The 13,924-nt window shown below is 46.1% G+C and overlaps 1 protein-coding gene across 2 annotated transcripts in view; it reads left to right on the forward strand.

Moving 5' to 3' along the window:
- IPO4 (importin 4) overlaps positions 1–13,924 on the forward strand; it is a 359,020-nt gene that overhangs the window by 84,238 nt on the left and 260,858 nt on the right. For both annotated transcript variants that reach the window (XM_077248938.1, XM_077248939.1), the window contains exon 8: positions 6,662–6,763. In XM_077248938.1, coding sequence (XP_077105053.1) covers positions 6,662–6,763 — 102 coding nt within the window. The remainder of the gene's footprint in view (positions 1–6,661; positions 6,764–13,924) is intronic.

Here is a 13,924-nt window from a genome sequence, read left to right on the forward strand (position 1 = left end):
CAGTATTCCTGGTCTTAAAGGCACGTGACCAGCATGCCCTGGTCTTATAGACTCGTGACCAGTATTCCCTGGTCTTAAAGACACGTGTCCAGTATACCCTGGTCTTAAAAGCACATGACCAGTATGCCCTGGTCTTAAACGCTATAATCAGTATGCCCCGGTCTTATAGGCACATGACTAGTACGTCCTGGTTTTTCAAGGCCATGACCAGTATGCCCTGGTCTTAAGGGCACGTGACCAGTATCCCCTGGTCTTAAACGCAATAACCAGTATGCCCTGGTCTTAAAGGCACATAACTAGTACGTCCTGGTTTTCAAGGCACATGACCAGTATGCCCTGGTCTTAAAGGCACGTGACCAGTATCCCCTGGTCTTAAACGCAATATCCAGTATGCCCTGGTCTTAAAGGCACATGTCTAGTACGTCCTGGTTTTCTAGGCACATGACCAGTATGCCCTGGTCTTAAAGGCTCATGTCCAGTACGCCCTGGCTTTTAAAGGCACACGACCAGTATGCCCAGGTCTTTAAGGCACGTGACCATTATGCCCTGGACTTAAAGGCTCAGGACCAGTACGCCCTGGTCTTAAACGCAAGTGACCAGCATACCCTGGTTTTAAGGGCACATGACAATTATCTCCTGGATTTCAGCATGCCCTGCTTTTAAAGGCACATGAACAGTATTTCATCTTACAAAAGGCACAAGACCAGTATTCCCTGGACTTAAAGGCTCATGGCCAGTAACCCCTAGCCTTAAAAGCGCATGACCAGTATTTACTGGTCTTAAGGGCACATCATCTATCCTAAGCTGGTCACCCTAACTGAGCTCTGGAGCACTCACATGCTCCCTCTCCTACAATGGGAGCCGTCGGCTAGCAGGGGCCGCAAGTATTCTAGAAAAACGTACAGGTTCTAGAAAATCTCCATCAACATTTGACGGTGATGCACTGGAAGACCTCTAAGTAGGATACCATACCTGGTCGGAATTTTATGGGCGACGGGTCCCTTTAAGGGCTCCGATTTCCCCCCACACCTTCAACAGACGAGCACACGGAGTGTCGCCTCCATGTATCTTCTTCTGCATCCAGGTCTATCGCCACAACCTGCCCTGTCCACTCGGAAACCTCAATTCTGGGGATGTACTGAGGCACACATTTGTGGCGTCCCAACAAGGAGGTTTTTTTCCCCCCTTTGTATCAGATGCAAGAAAGTGGACGATTCCTCTCCACTTCCCTGTTAAGAGATGGTGGATCGAGGTTTTTTATTTTTTTATTTATTTTTATTTTTTTCCTTATTTTCTTCTCTGCACGATGGCAGAGACCTGCTGGTTACAGTCCCGCATTCTGTCACTTGACAGACTCGCCGGGCAGAATTTCTTGCGGTATTCCTACCAGTATCCTGGCCGGTGTATCATCAATTAAGATTCCACAGACGGTCGGATAGCAGGTCTAGTTAGTTCCGTCCTGTGGTTTCGGGTTTAGCGCTCTACCCTTCCTTAGCCGCCACATGGGTTGCTTGACCAAAGGGAGAGAATGAAAGTCTCCGGGTCCCAGACCTTATCTACTTCGTTCCACAGTATAGCTGGCCAATCAAATCTTCTGAGCGGGAGACTAGCAAGGGATCATATCTCTTCTTCAAGCTCAACCAGCAGTGGAAGCATTGGCCAGGACAGTCTAGATCTAAGGGATCTTGGTTCCAAAATGGAGGGAATGAAAAGTATCTCCATTTCTGGACCCCAAACTTCTAACAACCTTTGACAGGGCCCTCTCTTTTTTCGGATGGAGTTCCTCCGCTCAGCCACTACTTCAACAGAGAAACGTGGTTGTTTTCTGGCATCCATCGTCATCCGGGATTCTTCCCTCACATACCTATTTCTCCTCTCTACTATAATCTCTTCGCCTTTCCATTCGCGAACAGTATTTTCACGACCTGGCCCTTCTGCCTGGCTACCACACCAGAGTGGTCGCAAGGGTCATGACGGTTGTCATGCGCTTCCTGCACCTTAGAAACATGGTCGTCCTGCCCTACTCGGTCGACTCTCTAGCCGCTCTACAAGGACTACGCTAAGTCGTCTATATCACTTGCAATACCCTCTCTCTTGGGCTAGCAGCTAAACTTAGACAAGTTTTTTCCTCATTCCCAGCCCAGCAGATCCTCTTTGACGATGATCCTGCACAAGAAGGATGGTAATTCTCTCTCTCGAGTCAAGGTCGTGGCCCTTCAACACGGAGCTTGTGCACTTGATCACTCATTCCCTCGGTTCATTCAATTAGCTAGGAGGGTTCCGAGCAATAAGATGAAAACGGAAGTAGTTTTCTTTTGCTCCGCTCGTTTTCAGCAAGTCAATCAGGCTTTCAAAAGGTAGTTTCTAAGCTCCTTCCTCATCCAGAGCCTTCTTCTGGTCCAATGGTTATTAGGGATACCAATGCCCGTCTTCTTCTCCCGATCATTTCTCTGGGGATCTGAACAGTACGGCCAATCCCACAGCAGGTCCACTGCCCTTAGGCGGGTCAACCATCCGTCTTCAATTTGGATAATGCCACGGCTGTGCCATACGTCAATCATCTCGCAGGTACCCACAGTCAAGCGCCATGGCCGAGGTACCTCGCACTCTCTGATGGGCCGAGATCTATCATTCGGTGATCTCAACAGTACATGTCCCTGGAGTAGAACACTGGGCGGCTGACATATTCAGCCGTCAGGGTTTTCTCCTCAAGTGAGTGGGAACTTCACTCGGAAGTCTTCCTTCACATCTGCCTTCACTGGAGTACTCCAGATGTAGGTCGGATGGCGTCCAAGGTGAACGCCTATGTACTCCAGTTCATGGTTTGGCTGCAAGATCCAAGTCCATCGCAGTGCATACTCCGTTTCTTCCACGGTACCAATTTCCATAACTCCTCTTCCACTACGTCTGAGACCTTTTTGGAAGCGGAAAAGGCCCCCAGTGATCCTGGGAGACCGGCACTGACCATATCAGGTTTTCTCGCTTGCGGTACTAGTATTTCTCCGTCTTATTTCGTCAAAATTGGAAATATGGACCTTCTCGCAGGGAGTCTCCACCTGTAGTTCTTCCCTACCGCGTACCGTTAGATCTGGGGGACCTTAATGGTCCTGGGGATCTTACAGTACACTCCTTTTTCGATCCAGAAAGACTTTACGATAAGGGAACGTCACTCCCCTTTCTTCTATGCGTTCTTGTCATCCTGATGAGTCTTCAGAGCTTCCCACTCTGTTCCTTTCAGTCTTTTTTCCTTATTACCATCTATGCATCGTTGCCCTCAAGCCATCCCATTCCCTTGTTGCCAAGGTGGTTTTGTATTCCCACTGTTGCAGGGGCATCGTCCTCTCATCTTTCGGCTCCAGTCCACACAACGGAATGGGTTCTCCATAATCTGGAAGAAGTGAGTGCTCCAAGTGGGTACGTATCGAGGACGGCGTCCTTCCAAAGGTTGGACACTTTGCTTGGGCTTCTCGATGGTAAGTAGGCTTCCCGATGGTCACAGGAAGGGTTTAGCCTGGTGGATTCTTTTCACCATCCAGGAGTCCTTCCGTGCTAGATGTCAGCCTATCTCCCTGTCTCAGGTCCGCATGCATTCTTGAAGCACTATAATTCACACACTTCCTCAGATGTGAGTCTGGGCAGGCGGACTTTGCAGGCCGCCTTGGCGCACTTGTTAGTAGCGGTTACACGGCCTGATCTGATGTTGTCCCCACCCAGGGACTGCTTTGGGACGTCCCATGGTCTGTGTCCCCCAATGAGGCGAAGGAGAAATAGGGATTTTTGTGTACTTACCGTAAAATCCTTTTCTCCGAGCCATTCATTGGGGGACACAGCTCCCTCCCTATTATTAGTTGTATTTGTTTTTATCATTTGATATGTTATACTCTCATATATAATGTGACATGCTATACGCTTATATGTTATTGATCTCCTACTGCTTTTGCACCGAACTGGTTAGCTGGGAGCCAGCAGAGGGGTGTATACTGCAGGGGAGGAGCTAACTTTCTTTGTAATACTTAGTGTCAGCCTCCTGGTGGCAGCAGCATACACCCATGGTCTGTGTCCCCCAATGAATGGCTCGGAGAAAAGGATTTTACGGTAAGTACACAAAAATCCCTATTTTTCCTTCCTCATTGCTTCAGTTGCACCTCAAGGGTTAATAAACTTCTTGTGGTTTTGACCGCGTTAAGGGGTGCAGTTTTTAGAATGGTGTCACTTTTAAGTATTTTCTGGCATTTTGACCCCTCAGTCATTTGAAATGTGAGATGGTCCCTAAAAAAAAAATGGTTTTGTAAATTCTGTTGGAAAAATGAGAAATCTTATAGCTTCCTAATAAAAAAATCGATTTAACAAAATTGTGCTGATGCAAAGTAGACATGTGAGAAATGTTATCTTTTAACTGATTTGTGTGACATAACTGGTTTAATGGCATACGAATTCAGAGTTTGAAAATTGTGAAATTTTCCAAATTTTTGCCAAATACCTGACTTCTTTCACAAATAAATGCAATTCATATCAAACAAATTTTCCACGATCATCAAGTACAATATGTCACGAAAAAAGTCTCAGAATCCGTGGGATCCATTGAAGTGTTCCAGAGTTACCACATAAAAATGGCAGTGGTCAGATTTAAACAATGAGGCACAGTTATTAAAGGGAACCTGTCACCCCCAAAATCGAAGGTAGGCTAAGCCCACCGGCATCAGGGGCTTATCTACAGCATTCTGTAATGCTGTAGATAAGCCCCCGATGTATCCTGAAAGATGAGAAAAAGAAGTTAGATTATACTCACCCAGGGGCGGTCCCGGTTCTGTTCTGGTCCGATGGACGTTGCGGTCCGGTCCGGGGTCTCCCATCTTCTTACAATGACGTCCTCTTCTTGTAGTCACGCTGCGGCGCAGGCATACTTTGCCCTGTTGGGGGCAGAGCAAAGTACTGCAGTGCGCAGGCGCCGAGCATCTCTGACCTTTCCCGGCACCTGCACACTGCAGTACTTTGCTCTGCCATCAACAGAGCAGACATAGTACGCCTGCGCCGGAGCCGCAGAGTGAAGACAAGAAGAGGACGTCATCGTAAGAAGATGGGAGGCGCCGGACCGTGACACCCATCGGATCGGACCGCCCACCCAGGTGAGTATAATCTAACCTCTTTTTCTCATCTTTCAGGATACATCGGGGGCTTATCTACAGCATTCCAGAATGCTGTAGATAAGCCCCTGATGTCGGTGGGCTTAGCTCACCTTCGATTTTGGGGGGTGATAAGTTCCCTTTAACCTACAAAGTGGCTCTGTCTTTAATGGGTTAAATACCTGTTTTGTTGGAGAATGGTTTACAGAAGGGTGCCTGCGATGTAAAGTCTTGTGGGTAAACTGCAAGCTAAAAATTTTCACATGATTGCAGATAATAGTCACACGGCTGCGGAAAGTGAGGACCCATGGGAAAGTATGGTGGAATGAGCAAGGCATGGGTGTAGAGGATATATACACTACAGATGGTACACTACAAACTGATTAATGAAAACCGAAAATAAAGAAAAAGGGAGAATAAAAAAATGAAGCCAAAATTGGCAACAGATATGATTGATAAGCTTGGGTACAGTATGCAACGCTCACTGAGTCCAGGTGACTTGATACTTGTCCATAGTGTTATGTATATTAACAGTTATATATTTCATGAAGTGAAGATCCTTAAAGGGAACCTATGAGCAGGGTTGAGCACAGTAACCTACAGACAGGTCTACGCCGTTATACTGAATAAAATGTTGACTTGGTTGTTTCTTAATCTTTATTTTCAGTTTTGTGTTAATGAGATTCTCATGGCATTCCCGTGGCACCTGCGCTGCAGCATAATAGCATGGTTACTGTGCAGATTTACTTGAGCGAGGGTAGGGAGTCATTTTGAAAATGGCATCCGGGGCGCCTGTGCAGTAGCAGCTATCAGTTTGTACAGAGATCCAATCACTGCTGTTGTTGTGCAGGTTTTTTTTTTTTTTTAAACGGGCAGAGAAATGCTTTACCTCACAGAAAGAATCAGCTGTGATCCCATACTGTCCTGTCTGCATACTCTTTTTTTTTTTATTCTTGCCCTGCCCTGCAGCTGTGGTATAATCAGACCATATTCCTGCACGGTCAGACACAGCTATTACGCAGTACATAGCAGCAGGGCTGTGGCGTCATAGTTTGTCTCCGTTTTGGTGGAGTCGGTATAAAATGGACCAATTTCTAAAATATGTAATAAATTGGGTACAGTAGTACAGTGCAGGATGTGATGTAAAGGTTTTCATAATAATTTGGGAAAGTTATGAAATGTCCTATAAATGTCTGTTCTTGATATAAGGATCTTGGCTTTTAGTTGAGATGAATCTGTGCTGCACTTTTTGTACATGATCAGTAGTGACCAGTGGAGTCGGAGGTTTGCCTTGCTGACTTCACAGTCCTGCATAGCTTGGGCACATATATAAGATTATCTCAGCACAGGAATATTTTTTGTAATTGTTTGAATTTGTGGAACTTACTATTCCAAGATCTATTAATTAAAATCAACTTTCAAACTAACTTTGTTTCTTAGGAAATGACCTTCAACAGTCGGATCTCTGCACGGAGGTCTCTCACTTGTGAGACCACTCATATGAGCTATTCTTTTCTACCGTTATCACTTTTTATTAGGTCCAGGCCTGTGAAGCAATGGAAGTATTTGATGAACTCATGGAAAGTGAAGTGTCAGTCATTGTCCACCATCTGTCAGAAGTGATCCAGTTCTGCATTGAGGTAGGAATAAACAATAGCTTTCTCAGAATCATGTCAGTTTTCATTAAAATAACCATATAGGCCTATCCATTAATATGTTTACGCCATAATTCTGGTGTTAAACGCCTTAAGAGTCATAACATTTTTGCACAACTTGGGAGTTGTTGAGAAATGTTGTGACTTTTGGGGTTTCATGCCAGTTTGCCCAGCTTTGCCTAAATGGACAATAGCGTAGGTGGGATGTGGCATGCTTAAGTTTACCCATCTAGCGTAAACATTTTTTGTACTTTTGCCAGAAATGTACTGTAGTCCCTGACTGTAGTAGATCTCTGGCTGAGGCGCATGTCACTTAAAAGAAGAAGCCTAATTCATTTAGTTGCGTGTCTCTTTTATCAATTAAGTGTATTTAAGTCCTGCACACCCCCACATTAAGACTAATGTGTACAACTAGTCAATCATTCCCATAGTGCACACTGACAAACATATTTAGAATTGTTAGCCACCAGAAATATTTGGACAGTGACACAAGTTTTGACTTTTTAGCTGTTTACCAAAACGTATTCAAGATACAGTTATAGGCTTAAAATATAGACTCTCAGCTTTTATTTGAGGGTAGTAACATCCTAATTGGAGTAAGGCTCTAGGAATTACGTCTTTTTAATATATACACTAGAAACTAGAAGTTTGCATACACTATATAAAAAGACACACATGCATGTTTTTCCCAATGTCTGTCATGAAATCAGAATAAATCTTTCCCGATTTTAGGTCAATTAGGATTACCATAATTATTAATGTTTGCCAAATGTCATAATAATGAGTGAACGTTTTAAGGCATTTTTATTACTTACTGCAAAATCAAAAGTTTACATACACTAAGATTACTATGCCTTAAACAATTCTGGGCTGCCATCGTACCGCTCAGGAAGGAGACGGGTTCTTTGTCCCAGAGATAAACGTGCTTTAGTCTGAAATGTGCATATCAACCCAATAACAGAAGCACAAGACCTTGTGAAGATGATGGCAGAAACTGGTAAGATTGTGTTAATATCCACAGTGAAATGAGTACTGTATCAACATAGGCTTATAGGCTACTCTGCCAGGAAGAAGCCATTACTCCAAAAGAAACATAAAAAGCCAATGTTTGCAAATGCACACAGGAACAAACACCTTAATTTTTCGAGACATGTTCTGTGGTCTGATGAAACTAAAATTTAACGTTTTGGTCAAAATGACCATTGTTAAGTTTGGAGGAAAAAAGGAGAAGCTTGGAAGCCTAAGAGCACCATCCCAACTGTGAAACAAGGGGGTGGCAGCATCATATTGTGTTGTTGTTTTGCTGCATGAGGGACTAATGCACTTCACAAAATAGATGGCATCATGAGAAAAGAAGATTGTTACAATACTGAAGCAACATCTCAAGACATCAGCCAGGAAGTTAAAGTTTACGTGGATATGGGTCTTCCAAAAGGACAATGACCCGAACCACACTGCCAAATTGGTAACAAAGTGGCTTAAGGATAACAAGTCAATATTTTGGAGTGGCAATCATAAAGCCCTGATCTCAATTCTATGGAAAATTTATGGGCAAAGCTGAAAAAAGCAGGTGCGAGCAAGGCAACCTACAAACCTGGATCAGTTACATCAGTTTTATCAGGAGGAATGGGCCCAAATTCTGACTAACTTGTGTGAGAAGCTTGTGGAAGGATATCCCAAATGTTTGACCCAAGTTATTCAGTTTAAGGGCAATGGTACCAAAGGAAATGTATGTAAACTTTTGACTTTGCAGTAAGTAAAAAATGCCTAAAACATTCTATTTCTCTTATTATTTTGGCACTTGGCAAATATTACTAATTATGGTAATTCTGGGGGCGTGGCCTGGACACCATGTGAAGAACTGTTCTACACAGCTCCTGCTTTCCATCCTGAAATATCCTCGGTTACACGGCATTAGACTCATTCCTGCAGCCCAGAACTGACCAGTGTGTCTCCCCAAACTCCGGTCTGTGCTCCAGGCACAATGCTGAGGAGATAATTTGTGACACTCCGCAGGGAATTGGGAGAGAAGGAGACCAGGCCAAGGGAAGATGAATCCTCCAAACTGGTTCCGACACAAGGTACTCCAGCCCGAGACAGAGCAGCAGACGCTGCTGCAAGACTAGAACGTTTTGCAAGAGTCTCCGTGACTCCCCTGCAGCTTGAGGCTCAATCAGGCTTGAAGAATGCTCACAATAGCACTGCACAGCAGCTGGGGATGGAAAAAGAGTCACAAGCTGGGAACATGGTACAGACACTTACAGCATGTGAGGAAACATCACCCCTGCAGACCAAAGGGAGCAAGTCTGTTCTATGTACTCCCTCATGGGATGATGTCCCTGAACCAACTATGAGAAATGTATTTGCAGCAGCCTCCTTGTCTAACACTACCCTTGCAATGCTTAGTGAACAAATGGGTAGCATGAAGGAGGATATTCACTGTATTAAACAGGACCTCCATACAGTAAATGAGAGTGGAGGAGATGATTGGATGTATGGAGGATAAAATTCCTCAAATCATTAGAGATGTTAAGAAAACTGTGCAGAACATTTCCCAACTGTTGGATGAAACAGATGATTTAGAAAACAGTATGCGTGGAAATAATAATATAAGGCTGGTGGGGGTCCCTGAAAAAGTAGAAGGAAAGGATCCTGTGGGAATTTTTGAAAAGTTGCTATATAACACCATAGGAAAGAGGTGCTCTTGTAATTTTTTCCAATTGAACGAATGCACTGGGGTGCCCAGCAGACCCCTCCAACCAGGTGCTACCCCATGTCCAGTCATTAGCCACATGCTACAATGTCGTTACAGAGACTGTATTCTAAAAACAGCCAGGGGACTTAAAGGGAACCTGTCACCCCCCCCCCCCCCCCAGGCGTTTGTAACTAAAAGAGCCACCTTGTGCAGCACTAATGCTGCATTTGGACAAGGTGGCTCTGTTTTAGTTATGCTCCTTGCACACGCTGAAATGAACACTTATAAAATGTGCCCCCTCATACCGTGAAATCGCCAGGGAGGCGGGACTTTCCTTCCTAATCAGATGCAGCACAGCCGTCACTCATACCCCCTTGGCGTCGGGCGCCGCCTCCTCAGCGTTTGAAACTGTCCCGGAGCCTGCGCTGTTATGTGATCCCTTGGGCATGCGTAGTTAGCGCTGCCCGTCTTCTGACATCATTTGATGTCAGGCTGACTGCGCCTGTGCGGCCGCGCTGCCCGAGATCCCGCCCCGCAGTGTCTTCTGATTTATTCACACTGCGGGGCTGGGATTCCTGGGCATGCGCAGTGCATATCTTCGCCTCTCACTCATCTCCCTCCGCCTTCTTTAGACTGTGCGGCGTTAGCTGATCCCTAATCGCCGTGGCATGCGATTAGGGATCAGCTGCCGCCTGTCAGGACTCTGAACATTTTTTATTACCTTTTGTGCATTACTGCCCTTTTTCAAGATGGCGTCTTTGGTCTCATGTGCACTCACTGTGTCTTCCTGCTATAAGACTCCACCCCAGCCTTCAGTCTGTGCTAGAGTATTCTGCCTTGCATCCAGCTCCTGACCTCTGGTGACTCCCTGGCTATATACCTGCTCCTGTGAACCTGTGGGGTTATCCTGCTACTCTGCTCTGAGTTCCTGCTGCATACACCAGTTCCAGTAATCCTCCTTCATCTGCTGCTCGTGTTTACTTCCATCTGCATTTGCTTGACATGTAAGCTGTTGCTGCTCTGCAAGAACCTGAGATTATTACCCAGGCCTCCCTGGTTGAGCTAAGATATTATTTGAACTGCCTTATAAGCATATCTATCTGTGTTTTGGACTAAGCAAGGACTTATTCCTGTCAAGTATCCTCAAGAATAATTGTGCTTCATAGACTTTCTGCGTGATTGCATTTTCCTTTGAAGTTTCCTATAGACTGCTAAGCGGCGTTTAATATTTACACCAAGTGTTGTGGACTTGAGTTTCTCTCTGCACCTGTTTGAATCACCGTGTGATAGTATAGACTTTACCACTTATAAAACTGTGTCCTGTAGTTGTCTTGTTCCACGCAAAGAGTCTTCTGAGTTATCCCCTATGATTATTACACCGCCTTATATGTCGATAAGCATCCCATGTTGGTCAGATCAAAGTGGGAAGAGGATGTTGGCCCTATATCTGAAGAACAATGGAATGAAATACTAAAAACAACACCTATACTATCTCTGAGTCCCAGAGAATGTCCCAAATTTTCCTTATCCACAGGGTGTATAAGACACCTAATATATTGTTTAAAATTGGGGCTCAGACTGAAAACTCCTGTCCAAGATGCGGTATGAATGTGGCCCATCTTATTCGTGTGATATGGGAATGTGTTGATACAGGCCACTACTGGGTGGGAGTGACCTCCCTGATGAAACGAGTATTCGGCATACACATACAACTTTATCCCAGGGTGTGCATACTGAGCCTTTTGGGGGCGGGGGTAGACTACCGCCATTCTGAGAATACTGTTTCTGGCCAGGAAATTGTTAACATTGCACTGATTAGACCATAATCCCCCAACACTGGAGGAATTGAAAGCTAAAATTAATAATACCATATGCCTGGAGAGAGGTACTTAAATTAAAAGAAACTGAATAAAAAAGTTTTTAAATATATGGGAACAGTGGCTCGTCACTCCTGGGGTGGCATCTGTGGTGCTACTCAGAATAACTGTACTAGACTGTTTGGCTATTTCAGCTTTTTAAAGGGAACCTGTCAGCAGGATTGTGCACAGTAACCTACAGACAGTGTCAGGTTGGTGCCGTTAGACTGATTGAAATGATACCTGGATTGATTGTGAAGAAACCAGATTGTATCTTAATTTCCCAGACAACCATGTTTTTGCAAAACCAAAAGAACTGGCTTTTTATCTGTATATTGGCTTGTGAATTTAAGTGTTTATGTCTGGTGGGTCAAGAAGACAGACTTGCCCACTGATAAACTATCTAACATACTGTGTAAGGGTACTGTCACACAGTCACACTTTGGACGCTACGACGGCACGATCCGTGACGTCGCAGCGTCGTATGAGTATCGCTCCAGCGTCGTAGACTGCGTAGTCACACGTTGCAATCACGGCGCTGGAGCGATGCCGAAGTCCCCGGGTAACCAGGGTAAACATCGGGTTACTAAGCGCAGGGCCGCGCTTAGTAACCCGATGTTTACCGTGGTTACCAGCGTAAAAGTAAAAAAAAAAAAACAGTACATACTCACATTCTGGTGTCTGTCCCTCAGCGTTCTGCTTCTCTGCACTGTGTAAGCAGCAGAGCCGGAAAGCACAGCGGTGACGTCAGACGTCACCGCTGTGCTCGCTTTCCGGCTTGCCGGCGCTCACAGTGCAGAGAAGCTGAGACGCCGGAGGACAGACACCGGAATGTGAGTATGTACTGTTTGTTTTTTTTTTACTTTTACGCTGGTAACCACGGTAAACATCGGGTTACTAAGCGCGGCCCTGCGCTTAGTTACCCGATGTTTACCCTGGTTACAAGCGAACACATCGCTGGATCGCTGTCACACACAACGATCCAGCGATGTCAGCGGGAGCTCCAGCGACGAAAGAAAGTTCCATACGATCTGCTACGACGTACGATTCTCAGCAGGATCCCTGATCGCTGCTGCGTGTCAGACACTGCGATATCGTATGGATATCGCTGGAACGTCACGGATCGTACGGTCGTAGCGATCAAAGTGTGACTGTGTGACAGTACCCTAAAGGTACCTTCACACGAAACGACATCGCTAGCGATCCGTGACGTTGCAGCGTCCTGGCTAGCGATATCGTTTCGTTTGACACGCAGCAGCGATCAGGATCCTTCTGTGATGTCGCTGGTCGCTGAATAAAGTCCAGAACTTTATTTGGTCGTCCGATCGCTGTGTATCGTTGTGTTTGAAAGCAAAAGCAACGATACCAGCGATGTTTTACACTGGTAACCAGGGTAAACATCGGGTTACCAAGCGCAGGGCCGCGCTTAGTAACCCGATGTTTACCCTGGTTACCAGCGTAAAAGTAAAAAAAACAAACAGCACATACTTATATGCGTCCCCCAGCGTCTGCTTCCTGACACTTACTGAGCGCCGGCCCGAAAGTGAAAGTGAAAGCACAGCGGTGACGTCACCGCTGTGCTGTTAGGGCCGGAGCTCAGTCAGTGTCAGGAAGCAGACGCTGGGGGACGCATGTAAGTATGTGCTGTTTGTTTTTTTTACTTTTACGCTGGTAACCAGGGTAAACATCGGGTTACTAAGCGCGGCCCTGCGCTTAGCAACCCGATGTTTACCCTGGTTACCCGGGGACCTCGGCATCGTTGGTCGCTGGAGAGCGGTCTGTGTGACAGCTCTCCAGCGATCAAACAGCGACGCTGCAGCGATCAGCATCGTTGTCGCTATCGCTGCAGCGTCGCTTCGTGTGAAGGTACCTTAAAGGTACCGTCACACTAGGCGATATCGCCAGCGATCCGTGACGTTGCAGCGACCTGGATAGCGATATCGCTGTATTTGACACGCAGCAGCGATCTGGATCCCGCTGTGAAATTGCTGGTCGCTGCTAGAAGGTCTGCACTTTATTTGGTCGCTAGGTCGCCGTGTATCGCCGTGTTTGACAGCAAAAGCAAGGATACCAGCGATATTTTACACTGGTAACCAGGGTAAACATCGGGTTACTAAGCGCAGGGCCGCGCTTAGTAACCCGATGTTTACCCTGGTTACCAGCGTAAAAGTTAAAAAAACAAACAGCACATACTCACCAGCGCGTCCCCCAGCCTCTGCTTCCTGACACTGACTGAGCGCCGGCCCTAAACTGAAAGTGAAAGCACAGCGGTGACGTCACCGCTGTGCTGTTAGGGCCGGAGCTCAGTCAGTGTCAGGAAGCAGAGGCTGGGGGACGCGCTGGTGAGTATGTGCTGTTTGTTTTTTTAACTTTTACGCTGGTAACCAGGGTAAACATCGGGTTACTAAGCGCGGCCCTGCGCTTAGCAACCCGATGCTTACCCTGGTTACCCGGGGACCTCGGCATTGTTGGTCGCTGGAGAGCGGTCTGTGTGACAGCTCTCCAGCGACCAAACAGCGACGCTGCAGCGATCGGCATCGCTGTCGCTATCGCTGCAGCGTCGCTTAATGTGACGGTACCTTAAGTCTGTAATAG

This window comes from Ranitomeya variabilis, chromosome 1, assembly GCF_051348905.1.
Source record: "Ranitomeya variabilis isolate aRanVar5 chromosome 1, aRanVar5.hap1, whole genome shotgun sequence".
Classification (NCBI taxonomy): domain Eukaryota; kingdom Metazoa; phylum Chordata; class Amphibia; order Anura; family Dendrobatidae; genus Ranitomeya; species Ranitomeya variabilis.